This window comes from Procambarus clarkii, chromosome 10, assembly GCF_040958095.1.
Source record: "Procambarus clarkii isolate CNS0578487 chromosome 10, FALCON_Pclarkii_2.0, whole genome shotgun sequence".
Classification (NCBI taxonomy): Eukaryota; Metazoa; Arthropoda; class Malacostraca; order Decapoda; family Cambaridae; genus Procambarus; species Procambarus clarkii.
The window spans coordinates 34750492-34775920 of record NC_091159.1 but is presented as its reverse complement, the minus strand read 5'-3'; the positions used below and the strand labels follow the sequence as shown (position 1 = coordinate 34775920).

At 47.6% G+C, this 25429-nt stretch overlaps 1 protein-coding gene across 1 annotated transcript in view; it reads left to right on the top strand.

Annotated features, from left to right (window-relative positions):
* LOC123745603 (serine/threonine-protein kinase PLK1) overlaps nt 1-25429 on the top strand; it is a 347873-nt gene that overhangs the window by 218073 nt on the left and 104371 nt on the right. Inside the window, exon 2 of the mRNA XM_045726314.2 lies at nt 5116-5223. Within this exon, the coding sequence (XP_045582270.1) occupies nt 5116-5223 (108 nt within the window). The remainder of the gene's footprint in view (nt 1-5115; nt 5224-25429) is intronic.

Genomic DNA, 25429 nt, shown 5'->3' with positions numbered 1-25429 from the left:
GCAAATACATGGTTTTCCAATGTAAGGGACAGGTCACCTGTCCGGTTTATTGAGGCGCCCCTTGACCAATGGCTGTCCTCTTTGAAGCAACTAAATAAAATTTATTATCTTACAAATACCGCTTTATGCTAAATACGCCTCTCGTCCTGTCCAGGAATCAAACATGGCTCCATTCGGTTGAGATTGAGCTGAGCACAACACTACAGGACAGACATCTGTTGGAGACACGTGCCTGTGTGTGCTGTGCTGTGTGTTCCACTGTATACGGTGTGAGTAACTGGTAGTCAAGAGGCCACAGGTGCTTCAGTCACTCAAACTGAATAAAAGACGACCTTTAACACCAAAGGAACAATATACCTCGACCCCTGGTACTGCCTTCATCACGGTATTCACCCTCAAAGTTGTCAGTGTAAGGATAGTTTGACGGTCTTGGCAAGAAAGAAAAAAAACTTAGTTTGGTTTGCATGATTGTGCATTAAACAGACAGAGCGACACCACACATGCAAGCTGGCTGGGAACCCGTGCAGACAAGTGCACACAAGAGGAAGGGGTGGGGGGAGGGGGGGTGGGGAAGGGAGTGGAGGTAAAACTGAAGCAGAGCCACATGTCATCCTTTATGGCCTTGGTTTAACAAGGTTGTTGGGTCACATGAGATGGAGCAGCAGCAGGGGCGGCGGGTCGTTTAGGGCCGTGGGCGTGGTAAGGCAGCAGGGACTTGCGTTGTGCTACTCTCTCAAAAAATACTGTAGTTGTGTGCTGTTATAAACATTAATTTCTTGTCTGTGACTTCCAAACACAGACACATACAGATACACACACAGACCGACACACAGGCAGACCGACACACAGGCAGACCGACACACACAGGCAGACCGACACACACAGGCAGACCGACACACACAGGCAGACCGACACACACAGGCAGACCGACACACACAGGCAGACCGACACACACAGGCAGACCGACACACACAGGCAGACCGACACACACAGGCAGACCGACACACACAGGCAGACCGACACACACAGGCAGACCGACACACACAGGCAGACCGACACACACAGGCAGACCGACACACACAGGCAGACCGACACACACAGGCAGACCGACACACACAGGCAGACCGACACACACAGGCAGACCGACACACACAGGCAGACCGACACACACAGGCAGACACACACACACACACACAGACAATGTTGAGGTTTTAAGCACTCTTGACGCGTTCTCTCTCCACTGAATTTTGAAGGACCTTGCCAAGCTAATGTTGGAAGTTGGGCTTCGTTTTATCCATAATGTAAAACAAACCTGCTCTAACCTCATTCTCATTCTGGCTTGGTGCGCTTAGCTTTACCATCACAATTTCCTAGACGAAGGGTGTAGGGGCGAGTGTGGTCGGGGATGGCGGTAAATTGGTGGCTTCACCTATTTGTGCCTATTTGTCGAGCTAACACGTTTTGAACACCTTTCTCACCGATGGTTGTCTAATGTACCGACTCCCGACGTATTTTCTTTACATCCATATATTACACACCTCTCCAACACGTAGGCCCACAACTTCAAAATCTCAGATACCTATTTACTGCTAGTTGAACCCCAGCATCGGGTGAAAGGAAAAGCTGGCCAAATTATTTCCGTCAAGACCGGGGATTGAACCCGGGTCTCAAGTCATCATAACAAATAGTGTTTCTGCAGGACTACTACTTATAAAGGAAAGAGACGGAAGGAGGAGGGGAGGATTGGCATCTCTGCTCTCAAGTAGGGGCTGGAGTTTTAAAAGAGATGGTTATCCGGGCTGTCTAGTTCAGATACTATATAGCAGGGACTGACAGTTGACATTCTCGGAGGAATTGACAAGGTAGAGAAGGGCGACCTATTTTACACGTTCACGAACAAGGGGACACAAGCGGAGGCCTAGTATGTAGGCGAGCCACAACCAGAGTAGTGGGATTTGTTTGTGTCAGAGCAGTTAAGAAGCTATTGTAGCCTGAGGGGGGGGGGGGGGGGGCGGCTACAATAACCTGGGGGGGGGGCCACATTAAGCTGAACTTTCGAAAACTGTAGACAGAGATACATGTTAAATTATGTAAGCCGGTCATCAATGCTGTAACTTGCTAAGGTAAACGAATTTTGGGGCCGAGTAGCTGAGCCCATCATGGACCGCTGTAACCTTTCTACCACCACTCCCACAATATTCGAGGCACACTAAATGAACTAAAACCTGTTTGAACCTTGTTTTGATTGGGTGATGCTGTACCTGGCCATACACGCTCAAGCTGGCCCTGTGGTGGCCAACGTTGTTCTTATGTCTTGTTAGGAAGATGTGTTGTGAAAGGTAGCGTTTTCAATTAAGCCAAAAAAATAATGGTAATTCTAAAAAACATTCAAAGAAAGCTTGAAACTACGTTAAAAGAAATAATGTTTATCAACTGTTAGCTAAATAGAGTTCATTTTCTAGGCTTAAGTTTCCCCTTCGGGAGAAGTGAGCTTCCGCCGCCATCTTGGAGAAAATGGCGCCAAAAATTTGTTAGCTAAATAGGTAACGAATACTTAGTGAAGATTAATTATTATTAATTATTTACCTAAATGGTCCTCAGCCATGTTCACGGGTTCAGAGAAAAAAAGTTCGAAATATAATTGGCATTAATTTCTAGGTAAATTAGACTTTTGATACATTACTTAAAAAGCAAGTAATTTTTTTTTACTGTACATAAGGTTATAGGAAAGTGAGTAATGGCAAGTCGATAATATTAGTAAATCATCAGTGTTTTCTATTTTTCAGGACTGGAGAGCAGTTTGCCTGTGCTGCTGCTGTTACAGTAAATGATAATACTTGTTATACTGTATTACTGTAATTGATTTTTTTTTTATATTTGAAATGGATTCAGATTTGAGTTTTATTTGTGAAGCGTCTCGAATAATATTGAACTAAAGGGAAGAAAAGACAAGCACGAGAAAAAGAAAGAGGCGAGAATAAAATAATTCACCATGACAGACTAGCAAGTGTTGCTGTGACTGTAAGATATCAACAATCATACACTAGAGAATAACATTGTTGCAGCAGTTAAAGCAAGAGGAAAACAATCTTCCTCAACAATCGGCGTTGGAAGGTAAAGTTACAATTTGTTTGACCTCAAAAGGAACTGCTTTCTTTGTTAGAGGATGTTTCGGAAAAAATTAGTTAAAAGGGATTCAGAGACCAATGGATAAACGTGATACAGGGCCTGAAGTTAAAAGTCTGTAATTTAAAAAACAATGCTTTCGAGGTAGCCAAAAAGAATGAAAGTTAAACGGGGCTGAGAAGTGACACTGTAACTATAATGTATCAGACATGGTGGCACCAGAGGGAAGGTGTCACGGATCGTTCTCAGGAAAGTTCTTTTAGCGATCTACATACACACCTGAAGAGAGGACCGTGTGACCAGGCACTGCTACAGTACATCATGTGTGTGTTCACATGAATGTTCACATGTCGAGGCACGTTGAGAAGAATGTCGATTCTCATTCAGTGAAGTGTTTCAAGATCTCTGAGGCAGTGTACCTACTGACAACACTGTCAAGAGCCGGCTTCATAAGATATATGATAAAGATTACGTTGTCACTTCTGGATACAAGAGAACCAACCATTTGTTTTCGTGGCGCTGATCATAAGATTCTGCTAGTTTTTACAACACGTGAAGGAAGAACGGACAGGATGAACGCCTTCGTATCGTTCAGCAGGAATCGTTCGAGAGGATATTAGATCCAGTTTGTGTGAAATTGATAAATACCCTTCAACAACTGCGTTCCTCAAAACTGATGTGCCTGAATCTCTCTCGTGTGTTCCTTGAAACGATAATTTTAAAGAAAAGGCAAGGAAGCGAGGACCGTTGGGAGCTTAAAGGATAATAGCACATACCAATTGATCTTGGGGCATTGTTAAGCAGGTAAATGGTTCTACATACCTTACGAATATGGTCTCTGCTGTAGGCTGTTGTGTATGAAGAAGTTAAATTATTGGAAGCAAGAGCCGTTCAACACCCACAACCTGCAGTGACACCAGAATAACTTTCTCAATTAAGTTTGATAACGACGACATCTTATTGTTATAAACATCTTTAGGGAAAATTGTAATTGTCAATAATCTGAGGATTTCAATTAGGTCTTATTAAAGTGAGGATAATGCTGGTGTTCACTGTCACGCAGGACAGGAGGGTCAACGATGGTACGACAGGTGGAGACAACACATTTCATTCGGTGGGTAAAATAAATATTCACTGGCTAAGCCTCCCTAGTTAGATTAAGCTGCTCTCGCGCGCTCTCCTTTTATTTCCTCTCTCCACTTCGACCTTTTTTCACAGAAACAGTTACCCCGAGATAGCATATGCTCAGGACCATATTTGCAACAATTCAATTTCCCTTTAAAACGTTGCCGTTACCTATTTAACTAAAACTAACAGGGAAAAAATATTTGACGCATTTTCATCTCCATTTTTTCCGGATGGCGGCCGAAGCTTACTTCTTCAGGGAGGAAAGTTAGCGTAGCATAAAGACTTATAATAGAGAGATTAACAGTTAAAATATTTCTGGGATATTTTTTCTGATTTCAAATGCTAAATGACGTGGCTGCTTAGTGCAGTCATTTCCACCAGGGGGGGGGGGGGGGTCGAGTACCCTCATGTGATCACCGGGAGAGAATACAAGTACCTGATCACCATACTGTAATTAGTGAAATGAACCGTACTCTGAAAACCTAATTTTCAATTGTCTTGAGAATAAGAGTAAAATGCGGGGGGGGGGGGGGGGGTGCTCTTTACCCCCTCTGAGGAAATATTTTATTCCCCTACTCTATCCAGTGTGGGAGAAGGATAGTGTGCGTGAGGGGATGAGGGTGACTGTGTGTGGGGGGGGTGACTGTGTGTGTGTGGGGGGGGTGACTGTGTGTGTGTGGGGGGGGTGACTGTGTGTGTGTGGGGGGGGGTGACTGTGTGTGTGGGGGGGGGGTGACTGTGTGTGTGTGGGGGGGGTGACTGTGTGTGTGTGGGGGGGGGTGACTGTGTGTGTGGGGGAAGAAGGGGGGGGGAGGGGTCTCTGACTTGCATAACTAACACTTGTGTTTTCCGTGGCCACAGGGCGGGTTCGCGCGGGTGCACGAGGTGACGGACCTCACCACCAACCAGACCTACGCCGGCAAGATCATCCCCAAGTGCCGCATCACCAAGCCTCATCACAAGGAGAAGGTAAGTGTACCTGGCTTACCTGTGGGGTGTGTCCTCCCCCTCCCCCCCCCCTCCCTCCCGGGGGTGTGGGGGTATATCCCTCCCTGCGGGCGTGTGGGGGTATACCCCTCCCTGCGGGCGTGTGGGCGGGGGGGGGGGGGTTACCCTTGCTGCGGGCGTGTGAGTGTGGGCGGGGGGGGGGGGGGGGGTACCCTTCCATGCGGGTGTTTGAGAGAAGGTTCAGGGGAAGGGAAGATAAGGCTGGTGGTCATTGTCCCCAGATGATACTCTTAAAAACTATCGTATTTCACATTCAATATTTACACGTAGATAGGAAAATGAGTGAATTCGCAGATATGGTTTTTATACTTGGCGATGGCTAACGGTTCCCCTGCCTCGCCCCTGCCCCCACGGACACTTGTGGACAAGATGGTGTGTAAGTGTGGTAATGTGTCGTTATGGCTTGGCCTTATCCCGGAGCTTTCATCCCAGCCGACTGTCCGCACTGCAGTGTGTGCTCCTCACACCCCCACCCACCCACCATCCACCCACCACCATCCACCCACCACCATCCACCCACCACCATCCACCCACCATCCACCCACCATCCACCCACCACCATCCACCCACCATCCACCCACCCACCATCCACCCACCCACCATCCACCCACCGCCTACCGTCTTTAGAGAACAACACGTCTGCCAACTCCAGTCAACTAGAAAGAACTATTAAAACAAGGATTGAGACAAGTATTCTTATGGGAAGAAACAGCTCGCGAGGAAGACAGCTAATGTAGCCCCAATATACAAAAAGGGTGACAGGCAAGAAGCACTGAACTATAGGTTACTTTTCCAAACTTGTATACCATGCAAGGTGAAGAAGATCGCGAGGAAAAGGCTCGTGGAACATCTGGAGAGGACGAGCTTTGTAACACACCACCAGCAAAGGTTCAGGGATGGTAAATCGTGCCTCATAGGATTAAAAGAATTCTATGACCAGGCAACAAAAATTAGACGAGAGAGAGAAGGGTGGGCAGACTGCATTTTCTTACTTTCATAAAACCTTTGACACAGTACCTCATAAGAGGCTGTTACAAAAGGTGGAGAAACAGGCAGGAGTAAAAGTTAAGGTTCTCCAGTGGATAAGGGAGTAACAAAGCAACAAGAGACAGCCAGTAACTGTGAGGGGTGGGGGGGGGGGGAGACATCAGAGTAGCGAGATGTCACCAGCGGAGTCCCACAGGGCTCTTTAGTTGGACTCATCCTGTTTCTAGTATATGTAAACGATCTTCCAGAGGGTATAAACTCATTCCTCGCAGTCTTTGCTGATCCAAAAATTTTGAGAACCGACAACGTTAGAGTCCAACCTGGACCATTGTCAAGTTACCACTCAAAATTTTTGAGAAGAATCAAGACAGATGAAGATAGACAGAGACTACAGGATGACCTGGACAAACTGGAGGTATTCCACCAGACTAGTCCCAGAACTGAGAGGTATGAGCTACGAGGAAAGGGTACGGGAGCTAAATCTCTCGTTCCTGAAAGACAGAAGAGTAAGGGGAGACATGATCACCACCTATAAAATTCTCAGGAATTGACAGGATGAAGAGGGGAAAGGTTCCCAGTTACAGCCACCTCCTGTGCCAGGTGAGTCCACAATGGGCTCACCATAGCCCGTGCTATTTTGAACTTTTAGTTCCGAGTAGCTGAATCTAAAACAACAATAACGACAGGATGGACAAAAACAAACAATTTAGCATGGGTGGAACACAAACAAGGGGACACAGGTGGAAACTGAGTCCCCACATGAGCCACAGAGACGTTAGAAGGAACTTTTTCAGTGTCAGAGTAGTTAACAGGTGGAATGCACTAGGCAGTGATGTGGTGGAGGCTGACTCCATACACAGTTTCAAATGTAGATATGATAGAACCCAGTAGGCTCAGGAATCTGTACACCAGTTGATTGACAGTTGAGAGGCGGGACCAAAGAGCCAAAGCTCAACCCCCGCAAGCACAAATAGGCGAGTACAAATAGGTGAGTACAGTTGATTACCGGTTGATTGACAGTTGAGAGGCGGAACCAAAGAGCCAGAGCTCAACCCCAGCAAACACAACTAAGTGATTAGACACATACATACATGTTGGGCTTCTAGCGAGGTGGAATTACTGACCCTTCCCAGGACGCATCCCCACATTAAGCTGACTAACTTCTGAGTACCTACATACTGCTAGGTGGACGGGGGGGCATTAGGTGATAGGAAATGAGCCCAACCATTTCTGTCTAGCCCGGGATTCGAACCCAGAATTCTCCCTAGCGAGTCTAGAAGGAACCCGACTGTAGTACCTGCACCACAGGTGCAGCAGTGCCGTGTACAGGTCCCGCACGCAGCCCGGTGCCGTGTACAGGTCCCGCACACAGCCCGGTGCCGTGTACGGGTCCCGCACACAGCCCGGTGCCGGGGTGTCATCGGGATGCGGGCGTTGTCGTCGAGAATATAATAAATGTGGCTGGGATGGCAGCATTAAGTAAGGCGCCTGACTTGACTATACTGGAGGGTGTTGATATTGTTACACTATACGTGTGTGTGTGTGTGTGTGTGTGTGTGTGTGTGTGTGTGTGTGTGTGTGTGTGTGTGTGTGTGTGTGTGTGTGTGTGTACAGACTCGCCTATTTGTGCCTACATGATCGTGTATTATGTCTTGGACTCTCGCTCTTTCTGCCGCCGGTTGCCTAATGACTGGCGACCAACAGACAAGGTGGGATATTAACTCTTGAGTTGCAGTAATTTCCCCTCGGGGGATGTTCAGAACCCTGCCAGTGGCACACTTTTCCTACCCTCGGCCAGAACTGTGTTTGAAGCTGCACTCCTAGACTGCTTCTGCTGTACGTTACACTGTCAGTGGGAGTCAGTCCTGTGAGGATCAAGAGTATATCCTGGCTAAAGAGTCCTCTACTTTGGCTCGAGTAGTCTTGTACTGAATTTACTAAACAGGAGAGGGTGTCTGGCACACGAAATCTGAACTGATTTAACGAAAAATATATATTACACGCACCCAAGTGGAGAACTTGGTATGTCTCGACATCCTCACAATGGACCCCTGGAGAATGGTAGACAGTTGGTGTGGGTTTTCTTGCGTTTCAACTTTAGCCAACATCTATGTTGACTTCAGTGTAGTACATCCAGGCGGTGCTGCCACTCACGGAGAAGCACCCAAGTCTCGTAAATATAGAAATCTTGATCACCACTACAATTTTGTCCCCATTGTCTCATACACTTGGTGCCTGGGGTAAAAGTGCTGCTATTTTTTTTTTAAGGAGCTAAGTTCTAACCTAATTGAACAACTAGAGACCCTAGAGCCGTCAGTTACTCTTTCAGCGCCTTAGTATGAAGAAGAAACGCTCCAGAAATCCAGAGAGGAAACGCACACTGCATCCGTGGTTCCTGCCGGCCAGCTGAGGAGCTGGAGGAACCCGACAAGGCGTACAAGACGTTGTGTGTGCTTTTCTCAGAGGCTATGAGGTGCCCCCTTCTTCAAGCCAGAGGTGTTACTCCCTTCCCTAGTTTATATATATAATATAATATATAATATAATATATAATATAATATATATAATATAATATATATAATAAAATATAATATATATATATATATATATATATATATATATATATATATATATATATATATATATATATATATATATATATATATATATATATAATACATACATATATATATATAATACATACATATATATACATATATATATGTATATCAAATGTCTAAATTTATTTCAATTTGACTGAATGTTCTGTACTGTGGTGTGTGCGCTACCGCTCCCGCCTATCTTGAGATGATTTCGGGGCGTAGTGTCCCCGCGGCCCGGTCCTCTTGTTTTTTTTTTTTTGTTACACCCCCCCCCCCCCCAGGAAGCAGCCCATAGCAGCTATCTAACTCCCAGGTACCTATTTACTGCTAGGTAACAGGGGCATCAGGGTGAAAGAAAAAATTTGCCCATTTGTCTCTGCCTCCACCGGGGATCGAACCTGGAACCTCAGGCCTACGAATTCGAAGCGCTGTCCACCCACCGCCCTGCTCCCACCTCCCACACTTCTATAAGCAATGCTCCCACAGTAAGCTCGGTATTAGCCTAGCTGGAGTAAGAGGGGAAATAGATATATTGCTCATTATAAATGACTAAATGCTGGCGCGCCCCCTCACTTAGGCTGGCGTGGCTGGCGCGCCCCCCTCACTTAGGCTGGCGCGCCCCCCTCACTTAGGCTGGCGCGCCCCCCTCACTTAGGCTGGCGCGCCCCCCTCACTTAGGCTGGCGCGCCCCCCTCACTTAGGCTGGCGCGCCCCCCTCACTTAGGCTGGCGCGCCCCCCTCACTTAGGCTGGCGCGCCCCCCTCACTTAGGCTGGCGCGCCCCCCTCACTTAGGCTGGCGCGCCCCCCTCACTTAGGCTGGCGCGCCCCCCTCACTTAGGCTGGCGCGCCCCCCTCACTTAGGCTGGCGCGCCCCCCTCACTTAGGCTGGCGCGCCCCCCTCACTTAGGCTGGCGCGCCCCCCTCACTTAGGCTGGCGCGCCCCCCTCACTTAGGCTGGCGCGCCCGGAAACGCGACATGAGTAAAATACTGATCTAATACGAATATCATTACACACAAAGATGAATAATAATGTCAACAATGACAACCATTCGATTAATATTACATGTATAAATAAAATCAATATCAAGGAAGTACGGGTAATATAGTTAATCATTCCGCAAATAATACTATTATTATTTCTTCACTGAATACTTCAACCAAAGGGATTTTCGACCCTAATAGGACTTGCATTTTCGGCCAAGTATTATGCCCCGACAAATAAGGTTGGAGGAATGTATTGGTACATTTAAAGTCTATTTTGGCCACTAGGGCGCTTAGGTATGTATATGTTAAATTATTTTTTATTATTATTAATTATTATTAGTATTTTATGCTCTCTTATAGGTACTTATGTAAGAGTAAGCTTTTGGACCCCGCCTTACCATGACAGTCGTATGAAGTTGGACATCTCCTGATATGTCCTTGTAAAACTGTGGGGATTTACTGCTTTCTCTTCTTCATTTTTGTCCTTATTACTGTCATACTTTAATCATGTTTCCTGACATCTGTGGGACTGGTCTCGGCTTCCCCCTAGGCCTCTCGTTCTCTTGGTATCCTTTGTATACATGTCCTTCTTCCGCTCTGTATTTTCTGTACCACTTTCATACCCTTGGAAGATTACAATACCATGTTTACCTGTGGAAGATTTTTTTGATTCTGAAAAACTGGTACTGGTCTGTAGGTCCAAACAAATCACAACCAGTTATGAAACTAAAAATGTCTGCACTTTTGAAGTGCGGGATAAAAAATGATACCTCAACCCAGCTGTTGCGGCACTTTTAAAAAACTCCAATCCTTATTCCAGCGATATTACTTGTGCAAGGTTTAATATTCGTGCTCCTGTGATGGTGGTGGTGGTGTGTGTTTATAACTCTTCACTGGTTCTGTTGTACACTTACCATATCGTCCTGGTTGATACCTGGTTGATGGGGGTTTGGGAGTTCTTCTAATCCCCAAGCCCGGCCCGGTGACTTGTGAGAGTTTGGTCCACTAGGTTGTTGCTTGGAGCGGCCTGCAGGCCCACATATCCACTCCACTCCACTAATTTGTATCATTGAGCATATTAGGAACTAAGATCATATATCTTCAAAGTATAGTGTGTGATACCTCACCGTTCTCTCTTGGCTAGCTTCATTATGTTCAATTGCTTCAACCTTTCCCATCCTAAGCAGTTCAGAAACCCTCCGCGTTGCAAACTTCTCAACTTTTACAAGTTTAATTTGTGCGGTTGGATCGAACACGTTCCTTATCTTGCAGTTACCCTCGGCTCCTGCTCTTTCCTGATCTCTCAATTGGGACGACGACTGAAGTTCTTCTTTATATTCCTATGGCTTAATTGAGTTCATAATTTACCCCTCCCCACCTCGGCCCTCTCATCGTGCCCCTATTCGTCTTAAACATTTTCCTTTCGTGCACTTTGTGCCTAGAAGAATCTTGCATATTGTGATCATGTTACCTTAGACCCTTGTTTTAGAGCATTGGTGGGTCAGGTTCCCACAACCTACTCATAGTTCACAGCAAGTAGTTACTGGACCAGCCTTGTAACCAACATCTGGAATTTTTGTTTTTAAACACTTGACTGGTTACATATTCTAGGTAAGTATTTGCCCAAAGCAACATGGGTTGTAATTGAAGAAAAAATTATATTAAAATTTTATATTTACGTGTTTGGAACTCCTTGGTAAATTTAATACGATGCAATTAAGTCTGAAGAAGTACTCAAAATTCTCCCCTTTCCTCCCGTCACTCCCCTTCCCCCCCGTCACTCCCCTTCCCCCCCCCCCACACCGGGACCAAAGAGTCCAAGCTCTTTGGTCCCGCTGTTCGACTTTTGTCCCGGCAAGCACAATTAGGTGAGTACCGCTCTTCAAAACACTGCTCCCATCCCTGTGTGTGTGTGTGTGTGTGTGTGTGTGTGTGTGTGTGTGTGTGTGTGTGTGTGTGTGTGTGTGTGTGTGTGTGTGTGTGTGTGAGGGAGGGAGGGAGGGAGGGAGGGAGGGAAAAAGAACAATAAATATATAGTAGATATGATGAGAGAAGAGGTCGGGAGACAATTCAACAGACAACCGATGGTTAGAATGGCTGGGGCCCAAAGACCATCAACTGGATCCTGCAGGCGCAAAAACAGTAAGAAACAAATAGTAAACACCCCCCCCCCCCCCCCGGCAATCCAACAACCTGGAGGAGCTGGTGTTTTCGGAGACAAATGGTGCCGTGTTCTCCAAGACGCCTCCCTCCACTACTATCATTAATCACTCGGCTCCGTGCCGTCTTGCTAGGCCTTTCTCCAGACTATACCTAGGCCAGGACTCCAGCATAGGCCTACTGTTGAAACCACGTAGGAGACGGCCTCAACGCTCCTAGCTCAGTTCAGCTCGTCACTAAGTTAACATTAATACACTATTATAACAGTCATTTGTCCAGCGTCCATTAGTGTCCTGGTTACAGCAAGGGGGGGGGGGGCCCTGGAGCATGAGAAGTGGAGGGGGGCCCTGGAGCATGAGAAGTGGAGGGGGGCCCTGGAGCATGAGAAGTGGAGGGGGGCCCTGGAGCACGAGAAGGGGAGGGGGGCCCTGGAGCATGAGAAGGGGAGGGGGGCTGGAGCATTGGATGGGGGTCCCCTGGAGCATGGGAGAGGGGCCCTGGAGCATGGGATGGGGAGGTGGAGGCTCCTGGAGCATGAGAGGGGTGTTGCCGTCAGTACCATACCCGTACGGTATAGTGATGGTACCGTGGTGTAATGTAGAGGGCGCCGGGGTAGTCCTGCTCCTCCGGGAGGTTTAATGATGGCATTATAACCCTTGTTAACTTCTCCCGCCCGGGTGGTTTGGTAATTATACCCGCAGCGCCCAGGTACCCGCCCCCCCTCCCTCTCCCTCCAGTGGTGTGGGGCCGGTGTTGGGGTACTCTCCTTCTTCCTGTATTCAACTAGTTGGGCTTGCGGGGGTAGAGCTCTGTTCTTTCGGCCCCACCCCTTAACTGTCAATCAATCAACTGTTACTAACTACTAATTTTTTTCCCCTCTCCATACACGCACGCTCGCTCGCAGACTCCATACAAAGCTTCAAGTGTAGATATGATAGAGCCGAGTAGGCTCAGGAACCTATACGTTAGTTGATTGACAGTTGAAAGGCGGGACCAAAAAGCCAGAGCTTATCCCCCGCAAGCACAACTAGGTAAGCGCGCGCGCGCACACACGCGCGCGCGCACACACACACACACACACACACACACACACACACACACACACACACACACACACACACACACACACACACACACACACACACACACACACACACACACACACACGCACACGCACACGCGCGCGCGCGCACACACACGCGCACACACACGCGCACACACACACACCCAACCCGTTCTCGCAAATTTAATAAGTCAATATTCACTTATTAGTTGCGTGCATAGGTGACATACCAAACATAATAGTTTCCCTTGAAAAGCTTCATAGAAAACACCGACCTTACCTAACCTACTTAGTATGTTAAAATAAGCATCTTATAGCTTCGTAATTACAATTGTTACTTAACCTATTATAGGTATAGGTTAGGTAATAATTGTAATTACGAAGCAATAAGAAGCTTATCTTAACATACTAAGTAGGTTAGGTAAGGTCTGTGTTTTCTATGAAGCTTTTCAAGGGAAACTATTATGTTAAGTATGTCACCTATGCACATATTTAATAAGTCAATATTGACTTATTAAATTTGCGAGAACGGGTTGCACACACCACCCCCCACCCCTCCCCCCCACCCCCACCCCCCCTACCTACCTACCTTAAGGAACACAATAAAGTAGCCGTTACATCTGCAAGAAAAATGACAGGTTGGATAACAAGAACCTTTCACACTAGAGATGTTATACCGATGATGATACTTTTCAAGACGCTAGTGCTCTCTAGGGTACATAAGGATAAACTGTTTAACATGAGTGGTACGCGAATAAGGGGGGACAGATGGAAACTGAGTACCCAAATGAGCCACAGGGACGTTAGAAAGAACTTTTTAAGTGTCAGAGCAGTTAACAGGTGGAATGTATTAGGCAGTGATGTGGTGGAGGCTGACTCCATACACAGTTTCAAATGTAGATATGATAGAGCCCAGTAGGCTTAGGAATCTGTACACCAGTTGATTGACGTTGAGAGGTGGGACCAAACAGCCAGAGCTCAACCCCCGCAAGCACAAATAGGTGAGAGCACACACTCTCACACTCGCCCCCACCCCTACACCCACATACACCCACCCACCCACCCCTACACCCACATACACCCACCCACCCACCCCTACACCCACATCTTGAGGTTATCTTGATGATTTCGGAGCTTTTTTTTTAAGTGTCCCCGCGGCCCGGTCCTCGACCAGGCCTCCACCCCCAGGAAGCAGCCCGTGACAGCTGACTAACACCCAGGTACCTATTTTACTGCTAGGTACCAGGGGCATAGGGTGAATTCTGCCCATTGTTTCTCGCCGGCGCCTGGGATCGAACCCAGGACCACAAGTCCAGCGTGCTGTCCGCTCGGCCGACCGGCTCCCGTACACACACCTACTCCCACACACACCTACACCCACATACACACACCTACACCCACATACACACACCTACACCCACATACACACACCTACACCCACATACACACACCTACACCCACATACACACACCTACACACACACAACAAGCAGCCCGTAGCAGCTGTCTTAACTCCCAGGTACCTATTTACTGCTAGGTAACAGGTGCATCAGAGTGAAAAACTCTGCCCATTTTGTTGTTGCCATCACCGGGGATCGAATCAGGATCTTACGATTACGAGTCCAGAGCGCCGTCTCCTATTTTCACGCTAGAGATGCTGTACCGATGATACTTTTCAAGACGCTAGTGCTCTCTAGAGTGGAGTACTGCTGTACAATTACAGCCCCTTTCAAAGCTGGAGAAATTGCTGGCCTGGAGAGCGTGCAGAGATCCTTTACTGCTAGAATCCACTCGGTAAAACATCTAAACTATTGGGACCGACTAAAATGCCTAAATCTGTATTCTCTTGAGCGCAGGCGGGAGAGATACTTAATAATTTACACGTGGAAAATAGAGGGGCTGGTCCCAAACCTGCACACAGAAATAACATCACATGAGACCAGAAGGCATGGCAGGATGTGCAGAATACCCCCGTTGAAGAGCAGAGGTGCAACAGGTACTCTGAGAGAGAACACTATCATCATCAGAACAGCCTCGTTGACTATTATTCCAACAACTAGGAGGCCTGATCGAGGACCGGGCCGCGGGGACGCTAAGCCCCGAAATCATCTCAAGGTAACGCAAGGTAAGTTGTTTTTTTCTTTTCCTCCTCCTTCCTTCCTTTTCTATCATTTTCTCTCCTTTTCTTCTTTCTGCTCTTCCTCTCTCTCCTCCCTCTTGTTGCAATAATCAACATGTAGTGACGCATGTGAGGCGAAGCCTAGCAATATGTGAGCAACAGTGGCGTACATGTACACACCACTCAGACACGCCTCGGGTCCACTACTAACCATGGATTCCAGTTTTTTTTACAATATGCAAATGAGACGCGCAAGCTGAATTTTTAGAAACCTATTTATTGCGAATGTGTTTTTAAATTATATTTTTAAACACCATGATAGTGCAATTTCAATTAAAATGTTCATATTATTGAGGGAGTTTGCTGACATGAATTCAGCAAGTCTTCATTAGGAGGAGGGTTGGTGGTTGGTATTAATAATTCACTTGGTTCAAGGGTCCAACTTACGCCTTGTGGTGCGTAAGAAGCAGCGTGTGTAGGGAGGGGCTGTGTTATCGACTCTTGTGTGTGTGTGATGGCTCCTCCACCACCGTCTCTGGAGCTCCGGTTATGGTACTTGGATAATTGAAGAGTAATGGTGTAGACTCCCTCGCCTCGCCCTCTCCCTTCCTCCTCGCCTCGCCCTCTCCCTTCCTCCTCGCCTCGCCCTCTCCCTTCATCCTCGCCCTCTCCCTTCCTCCTCGCCTCGCCCTCTCCCTTCTTTGCCTTACCTTCGCCCTCTCCCTTCCTCGCCTCACCTTCCCTCGCCCAGTTTTACTTAGCATTCAAGGCCTCATTCTGTATGCTGGCTATAACCAAAGTGTATATGGAACAAATGCTGATGGCGTATCTTGGGTGTCAGTCCTGGCAGTCCCTCCAACTTGCTGCCTGGCATGGTGTCACTTCCTACACCTGATGAAAGATAATTCACAGACCAGTTATCTCAATATGTCATCACAAATCCAGCTAACACCATTAGCTCATTCTTTAAACATTTAAAAATCATTAGCTCCACACTGGTCACTGGATACATATTGAGAACAAGTAGTGTGTGTACAACAGTGGAGGCACTTGGAATGGGTTGTGGGAGTGCTGCTCCCTAAGTCCGGCCTGAGGTTGGGCTCGACCTGCTTGCTCCAGCAGGCTGTTGCTTGGAGCGGCCCGCAGGCCCACATACCCACCACAGCCCGGTTGGTCCGGCACTCCTTGGAGAAAATGATTTAGTTTTCTCGATGTCCACGGTTGTCCCGGCAATATTTCTTAACTCGCTGGGAGGATGTTGAACAACTGCGGACGTCTGATGTTTATACAGTGTTCTCTAATTGTGCCTATGACACCTCTTCACTGGTTCTATTCAGCATTTTCTTCCATGTCGTTCACTCCAGTATGTTATTTTACTGTGTAGATTTGGGACCTGTCCCTCCAGTATTTTCCATGTGTATATTATTTGATATCTCTCTCGTCTCCTTTCTAATGAGTACATTTGGAGAGCTTTGAGACGATCCCATACCTAAGTATCTTGAATATATTGTTTAAAATTCGTGTTATTCTACTTTGTCCAGTCGAGCTTTATTGATATCAGCTAGAATTTTTGTCAATGTCTTGTACAGAAGTTATATTCATATATCATCCGTATAGTATGTCACGAAGCTGTGACTTGTAATTGTTTCTGCATGTGCTACAAAGATGAGAGAAAGTAGAGGTGCGAGAACTGTGCCCCGAGGTACAGAAGATGTCACTCTCCATGCACCGGGTTGTGTTTCTTACTCTGCATCATGCTTGACAGGAAATTTTATATCCATCGCCTTATTTTACCCGATATTTCTATCTGCTTTGAGCCATCACTCCATGGTCCCATTTATCAAATACCTTTGCAAAAGTCCATGTATGCATCAGCATTTAGTTTTTCTTCTAATGCATCTTATCACCTAGGACACCCGTAGCTAGATACTTGACATTTGAAATTAGTCGCAAAACGATGGCTTTCTGGAGAGCAATCTGAAGTGTTGAATGGCTGGTAATGTGGTGTTGAGAGTGAGTCAGACCCAGACCAGCCCCAGTCAGCCTGCTCATTAACAACTGCTGACATTATGTTCAGTATTTCTGACACCTTCCTTATATATGTGTTTCTCTTATCCTGTCCTGATACAAACATACCTACACATGTTAAATACCCCATATTATAAGAAATATATTTTGGTTAATATATATCTATTCCATTGTTATGCTGCTACAGTAATTTAATTCCTAAAGTTATTATGATGAAGCGAGAAAGTGTATTGTGAGAAAAAGTGTAGAGTGAGAAAAAGTGTAGAGTGAGATCAAGTGTGTTTCTGTATAGTTCTAAGAAACCAAGTAGTGTAATGTCTGGTCGAGCGGAGTGGCTGGAACTTGGAACACAGCTGGAACCATCAAGCACTAGCGTCGGGAACGGTAGAATAATAATGTTCAAAGTTTGGCCAGGTATGTGTGTGTGTGTGTGTGGGGGGGGGGGGCATGGAGCCAAGGGACGCTAACTTGTAAACACTGAATTGTAAATCAATCTTGGATCTGGGTAGTTTGCCATTGTTCTGTGGTACCAAAGCTCCTAATGTTAGTTCCAGTGATTAATTTACAATTAGTCAAGCTTATTTCCTTGCACCTCTCCCCTCTCTTCCTCCCCTTACCTCACAGGTGGGGGAGGGGGGGCTGACTCACCTCGCCCTGGGGAGAATAACTTTACCAAGTCTGCTGGGAAGGCATCTGGCCCCTTCCACCTGTTTGTGTACCAAGCACCAATTGTGTGTGTGTGTGTATTCACCTAGTTGTGCTTGCGGGGGTTGAGTTGTGCTCTTTCGGCTCGCCTCTCAACTGTCAATCAACTACTAATGTTTTTTCTTTCACACACACACACACACACACACACGCGCACGCGCACACGCACACGCACACACACACATATATATATATATATACATATATCAGTAGTTAATAAATGGAATGCACTAGGAAGTGATGTGGTGGAGGCCGACTCCATACACAGTTTCAAATGTAGATATGATAGAGCCCAATAGGCTCAGGAATCTGTACACCAGTTGATTGACAGTTGAGAGGCGGGACCAAAGACCCAAAGCTCAATCCCCGCAAGCACAATTAGGTAAGTACACACCTTGCTATGAGGAGAGACTACGGGAATTAAACCTCGCTTCGCTGGAAGACAAAAGAGTTAGAGGGGACATGATCACCACATTAAAGATTTTCAAGGGAATTGGTAGGGTAGATAAAGACAGTCTATTTAACACAAGGGGCACACGCACCAGGGGACACAGGTGGAATCCGAGTGCCCAAATGAGCCACAGATATTAGAGAGAACTTTTTTTTAGTGTCAGAGTGGTTGACAAATAGAATGCGTTAGGCAGTGATGTGGTGGAGGCTGACTCCATACACAGTTTCAAGTGTAGATATGATAGAGCCCAATAGGCTCAGGAACCTGTACACCTGTTGATTGACGGTTGAGAGGCGGGACCAAAGAGCCAGAGCTCAACCCCCGCAAGCACAATTAGGTGAGTGTACACCCACCCACCCAGGAAGCAGCTCCGTAACAGCTGTCTAACTCCCAGGTACCTATTTACTGCTAGGTAACAGGGGTATCAGGGATGAAAGAAACTTTGCCCATTTGTTTCTGCCTGGTTCGGGAATCGAACCCGGGCCACAGAATTAAGAGCTCTGGGCGCTGTCCGCTCAGCTACCAGACCTCGCAAGGGTCCTTGCCTTGTGCGCGTGCGCGCCTCCGTCCGCCCGACTGTCCATATCCGTCTGAATGTGTTCCCGTTCATTCGTCCGTCAGAGTCTGTCTGGTCTGTGGGTTGGATGCCTAATTTCCAGCCGCGCTATAGTGACTTAGTCAGCAATAAGCAGCAGCACCTTAATCCCTGCGGTTAATAACCCTTGGTTTCATTTTCGCCCCCTAGGAGTGTCAAGGAGGCTGCTGTCTTGTGCATCGATGTGTGCGTTTTGGAGGGTGGGGAGGGGTTGTATGTGGAGCAGGGGGGGGGGTTGAGTGGTGAGAGAAAGAGTGTGGAGGTGAGTGTGAGCGTGAGGGGGGGGGGAGGAGTGCGTGTGTAGTGGTGAGGTTTTCATGGTATTACCTACATATGCGCTGTGGTTAGTTCTGGCGTGACCTTGGGGGCTGGTCCAGGAGTGTGGCGATGGTCAGCCTGTGAGGCGGGTGGAGATATCCATTGTGTTTGGCTTCATGTAGTTGCCATCCGATTTTTAAGCGGATTATTGTTTTGGAATCGTCCAGTTTTTTGACTGCAGTTTCAACAAACTGTGTCATGGCTTGGTAAGGTAATTTAGTGTCTAGCCAATCCTGGCTGACGCTGCCTGTCTTCGTAAACAAAGGCCAAAGTCCATTCCACGCTCCCGCCAAACCCCCTGTTTATGAATGAAAACTGGTTTACACACGATTTGACTGATGACGTTCGAAGACTTCTCGAACAAGGGCTTCGGTGACTACTTTTGTTCGACCCACAACGCTGTAACTGCTTCACCCACGTACTACAAATACAAATAATCCCCAATAGGTCCTGAACACCTAATTCAACCAACGTCTAAATATGCACAGTATGCTAATATATAACAATATTAATTTAGTTTTGAGAAAATTCCCATTTCGAATGAAGAGCATTTTAAAGCTGATGAACGCGTCCATGGGGTCGACCGCTGGATGGAATGGACATGGCCTGAGGATGGGTTGGCTGAAGATATCATAATAACTACATGTAGAGTTGCAGGCCAACCTTAGATACTGAAACATGCTGCTACTTTATGCGGGTCTGGGCCTGAGGACTAACGTTTCCAACAGTTACAGATACCAGTAGTGTTTCATCGTCGCTTCTGCTTTATCTAGAGTCAACCTAAGTAGGGATTATTTATCAGCGGTGAGATAGTATTATATTTATTTGAATAAGGTGAATACTGGTGTATATCAAAAGGCATCAGTGAGATACATTTAAGGAAGTAACTCAGGTTATGTAGAGAGAGAAGTATTCCGGTCGTCTCCGTTCGTGGCTGAACTTGATTCAACACTGCCTTAGGATCTTAACATTTCGCAATTCGCCTTAGTGACACCCTGGTGATTGATGGGACAAAGACATGGAATCTTTGTGGCACTTTGATTCCGGGAATGTAAACTGTGCACGCACAGTGTGGTAGACTAGTCTCTTGGTCTGTGTAAAGCGTCAATGTGTGTACTCGCCTAGTTGTTCTTGCGGGGGTTGAGCTCTGGCTCTTTGGTCATTGATCATATGCATACGTGTAATATGCCTTGAGCTAAAGATAGCATTGTGTAGAACGTTGCTCTCCAACCCGTTCTCGCAAATTCGTATAGTCAATATTGACTTATTAACTACGTGCATAGGTGATATACTAAACATAATAGATACCCTTAAAAAGCTTCATAGAAAACACCGACCTTACCTAACCTTGTTAGTATGTTAAGATTAGCATCTTATTGCTTCGTAATTACAATTATTACTTAACCTATACCTATAATAGGTTAAGTAACAATTGTAATTACGAAGCTATAAGATGCTTATCTTAACATACTAACAAGGTTAGGTAAGGTCGGTGTTTTCTATGAAGTTTTTTAAGGGTATCTATTATGTTTAGTATGTCACCTATGCACTTATTTAATAAGTCAATAATGACTACGAATTTGCGAGAACGGGTTGTGCTCTCCTCATTCTGCTGCTGATTTAAAGTAGCTTGAAAGCTTTCCATTAGTCACTAGACTGGAGTACTACTACTATTTTGGTAACACTTGTTGCATTCAGTTGAGCATGGCAATGAATTGATGCTGGGGGTCACTTGGTTCCTCACACAACCACGCACATGTACAGGAGGTTGTATACTTCTCTCCATAACCACATCATACCACAAACACAGTAATATGGTAACGACCCCTAACGACGCCAGTGAGATAGATGTGGCAGCAATTGATATTTTCCTACAGGAAGCGCCGGACCAAGAGGGTTGTAGTGAATATAAGGACCTGCGAGCCGCTGCAAGCAACAGCCTGTTGGAACAAATTATAATAATTCGATCCTGGCATTAGGTCGGACTCTAAGGGTAAACCCACAAAACAGACTACAGGTAACAGACTATAGGTTCATTCCTGGGGTTTTGGAGGTTAAGTTAACGGCGACGATTGTAGGAGTAGTGATGGCGGTGAGCCGCTGTAGCCAGTTGTGTGTCGGTGTGGAGGCCAGTTGCTGGGGACATGATAGGCAGTGTATTGGCTTATGGAAGGATGTAAGTGTGCCTCCAGTCCAGTAGGATCCTACACTTGTGCGCACACACTATCAGTGACCTCACACCTTGTGCACACTTCATGTAACTCAAAATGTGATCATATTTTGGTTCGATGAGGTCGGGTTTGGTGGCGTTAGCGATGACGTAGAAGGGTGCAATCTTTTCCCTGTACTAAGACGCGACTCGTTCAATAAATGCCTTGGAATTCGCTGCTTGATACCTGCTTGGTGGGGTTCTGGGAGTTCTAATCCCCAAGCCCGGCCCGAGGCCTGGCATGATTTGAGAGCTTGGTCCAACACGCTGTTGCTTGGAGCGGCCCACAGGCCCACGTATCCACTACAGCCCTGTTGGTCTGACATTCCTTGAAAAAAAAATCTAGATTTCTCTTGAAAATGTCCACGGTTGTTCTGGTAATATTTCTTGTGCTCGCATGCAAGAGGAGCCACATATCTATGGTTCATCCAATAAAATCGGCAAACTTCTAGATGTTACTACTGCTCGGCTTAGACTGTGTTACAAGTATCTCTGGGAATTCTCATTATCTGCTGATGTAGACCTGACCAAATGTAGACTGTCAAATTATCCGCACACCCTCCGTCACTATGTGATGGAGTGCGAAAAGGTACGTGATTTCAGAGACAATTATATAACCAATGTTCCAACAATGTGTAAATATTTCATTGAAAATTATCCGTTACCATAAATTTTTGCCAAATATCCCCAGTTTGCTAACTGTAGGTAGTAACTAAGTAATTGTAACCTATCCACCGCTGCCCACTGGATGGGGGGCGGTGTGCAGGACAAACATATAAATTTTGACACTAGCTCTCCACATGTGTCGGTTGCTTAATTTAGAAACTGTACTTATGGTCGATCTCGAACCCATTTATGATGTGACGACTTGTATTGAATTTTGTAACTAGCTCATCAAGATTATAACTTGCTTAGTTAATTGAATTGTGGGGTTCAGTCCCTGAGCCCATTATGTGCCTCTGTAACCCTTTCCACTACCGCTCATAAGATGGGTATGGGGTGCATAATAAATGAACTAAACTAACACGCTGGGAGGATGTTGAACAACCGGGGACCTCCGATGTTTATACAGTGTTCTCTGATTGTGCTTATGGCACCCATAGGCACATGCACCCATAGGCACATGCACCCATAGGCACATGCACCCATAGGCACATGCGCCCATATACACTACTGTATAATGTACCAGAACTCTAACCAACCCTATCCAAGGAGGACCAGACTAATAATGTCTTAATTGGCTGCGTCTCTGCTTAGAAATACTGAACGAATATAATTGTTCACTAAACTACCTGTAATACCCAACCCAGGACCCCCTACAGTGTTCTCCTGCGATGACCCCTACATTACATCACCCCTCCCCCCTCCTACCGTGCCTTCAGGGACCAGTGTCTCTGATAGAGTAGCTGTGGCACCAGTTATGGTGGGGAGGAGGGGTCACCCTTCCCTCCCCCCCCCCCACCCAAGTAGAGGTGTGCGTGCGATGGAGTGTCGCGACCCAAAGACAATGTACAAGGAGTAGGGGGGGGGGAAGGTTATTGGAGGAGAGTGACTTGATGAATTGCTGCGTCCAGAACTGGCTTGTTAAGGGTCTTAAGTCGTGTAACCAGTCGGCGAAGGTAGACCAAGGCGAGCATGGGGAGAGGAGTGTGTGTGTGTGTGTGAGCTTGACAACCACCCAAAATAAGAGATGGGAGAGAAGAAGGAAGACCTGAGATGGGAAGAAATGGGGGAGCGGGCTCGAGCTACGACATTTACCGTGTTATCCCTGAGGTGTTTATGGTCTTGTTTGGCTGAGGGCCCCTTGTTGTCGTCTTGGTCCTCTGTTTCACCAGTTTCTGACTGTCTCCGTCCGTGTCCTGTGTGTGCCTGCCCGTCTCCGTCCGTGTCCTGTGTGTGCCTGCCCGTCTCCGTCCGTGTCCTGTGTGTGCCTGCCCGTCTCCGTCCGTGTCCTGTGTGTGCCTGCCCGTCTCCGTCCGTGTCCTGTGTGCCTGCCCGTCTCCGTCGTGCCCTGTGTGTGCCTGCCCGTCTCCGTCCGTGTCCTGTGTGCCTGCCCGTCTCCGTCCGTGTCCTGTGTGCCTGTTGGGACAGATATATTACCTACTAAAAGTAATTTTCGTGGCCATAAGCTACTACCCCTCCACCCCCCACCCCCACCCGCTCTTCACCAACACACACCCTCCTCTCCTCTTTCCCTTTCTCCTCACCGTTGATGGTCTAGTTAACGTGCAGCAACAGGTAACGTTCCCGGACTAGTAACACCCCCCCCCCCCCCCGGAGAATAGTGATCCATCTCTGCCCGTCTGAGGATGATGTCCACCCTGTCTCCTGGCCCATGGGACAATAGATGTGGGAAGGGGGGGCGGGGGGACTGTGGAAGACGACGCGATGCCATTTTGTTTCCAAATGGTGGAAGACGGTAATTCTTTGTCAAGCGGGTGGGAAACTTTCTGGGTTAGTGTTGAGACGTGGGGATGTTTGGCTGGGCCCAGGGGAAGTGTTTGATGTCGGCAAGATCCACTTTTCAGCAGACATTTGGGAGCCCGGTAAATGAACTGAGCACTTTTGTTGGTGAGTGGCGGAGCTGTTGACTGTCTCGCCTTTACTACCGCTTTTCTTCCCTGCTCCTCGTGCTGAGTAGCGGACACAGTGACCGCCCCTTCCCCCCTCCCAACCCGGACACGGCGACCACCTATTCCCCCCTTCCCGAACTCGGCATCACCATCCTCTCTCTTCCCCCCTCCTCTCGCTCGTACGCATCACCGGGGGGGGGGGGGATGATGCGTCCCTCCCCCCCTCATCTCGCAGGACAGAGTGGAGAGCTATAAAAGGTAGAGCTTGCTTATCGTAGTCCTGAGTAGCGGTGATGAAGCTTTTATGGTACACGCTTTTATAGTCAGCCATCCTTTGTGTGTCTGGCCCTGGCCCTGTGGTGGCCTTGGCCCTGTGGTGGCCTTGGCCCTGTGGTGGCCTTGGCCCTGTGGTGGCCTTGGCCCTGTGGTGGCCTTGGCCCTGTGGTGGCCTTGGCCCTGTGGTGGCCTTGGCCCTGTGGTGGCCTTGGCCCTGTGGTGGCCCTGGCCCTGTGGTGGCCCTGGCCCTGTGGTGGCCCTGGCCCTGTGGTGGCCCTGGCCTTGTGGTGGCCCTGGCCTTGTGGTGGCCCTGGCCTTGTGGTGGCCCTGGCCTTGTGGTGGCCCTGGCCTTGTGGTGGCCCTGGCCCTGTGGTGGCCCTGGCCCTGTGGTGGCCCTGGCCCTGTGGTGGCCCTGGCCCTGTGGTGGCCCTGGCCCTGTGGTGGCCCTGGCCCTGTGGTGGCCCTGGCCCTGTGGTGGCCCTGGCCCTGTGGCGGCGCTGGCCCTGTGGCGGCGCTGGCCCTGTGGTGGCCCTGGCCCTTTGGTGGCCCTGGCCTCTGGCTTTGTTGCTGTCGACTCTTCCCTTTCACAGTACATACTCAAACGCTCTAAACTTTCTAACAAATGTGACCTGACATAAGCCTAACCCCCTTTTTTATATATCCATTTCTTTCTCCTCATTTTCTTACGTTCCCATTCTTCCTTCACCTTATTGTTACACCTACCCCATACGTTCCCTTTCTTCTTGTTCTTACCTTTCGCCAGGCTCTTCCCTTCTAGGAAATACCGCCTCTTACCTGCTCCTTACCTCACTATTGCCTTACTTAATGCCCTCCCTCGATCCTAAACCTTTACGGGCTATTCATGCGCGTGCCACCTCTTGGGTGGCTTAATCTCGTTCTCCTACGGGCTCACCATAGCCCGTGCTACATGCAAATTTTGTTCCGAGCAGCTGAATCTAAAACAGCAGCCACGAGTAGCTGAATTCCCATCAACCTCGTTCTCATCACACACGACCTGATGATGGTCCAGGACGGACCGAAACGTGGTCGTTTGGTCCTCATAGTTCAAGAGGTTGTGTGTGTGTGTGTGTGTGTG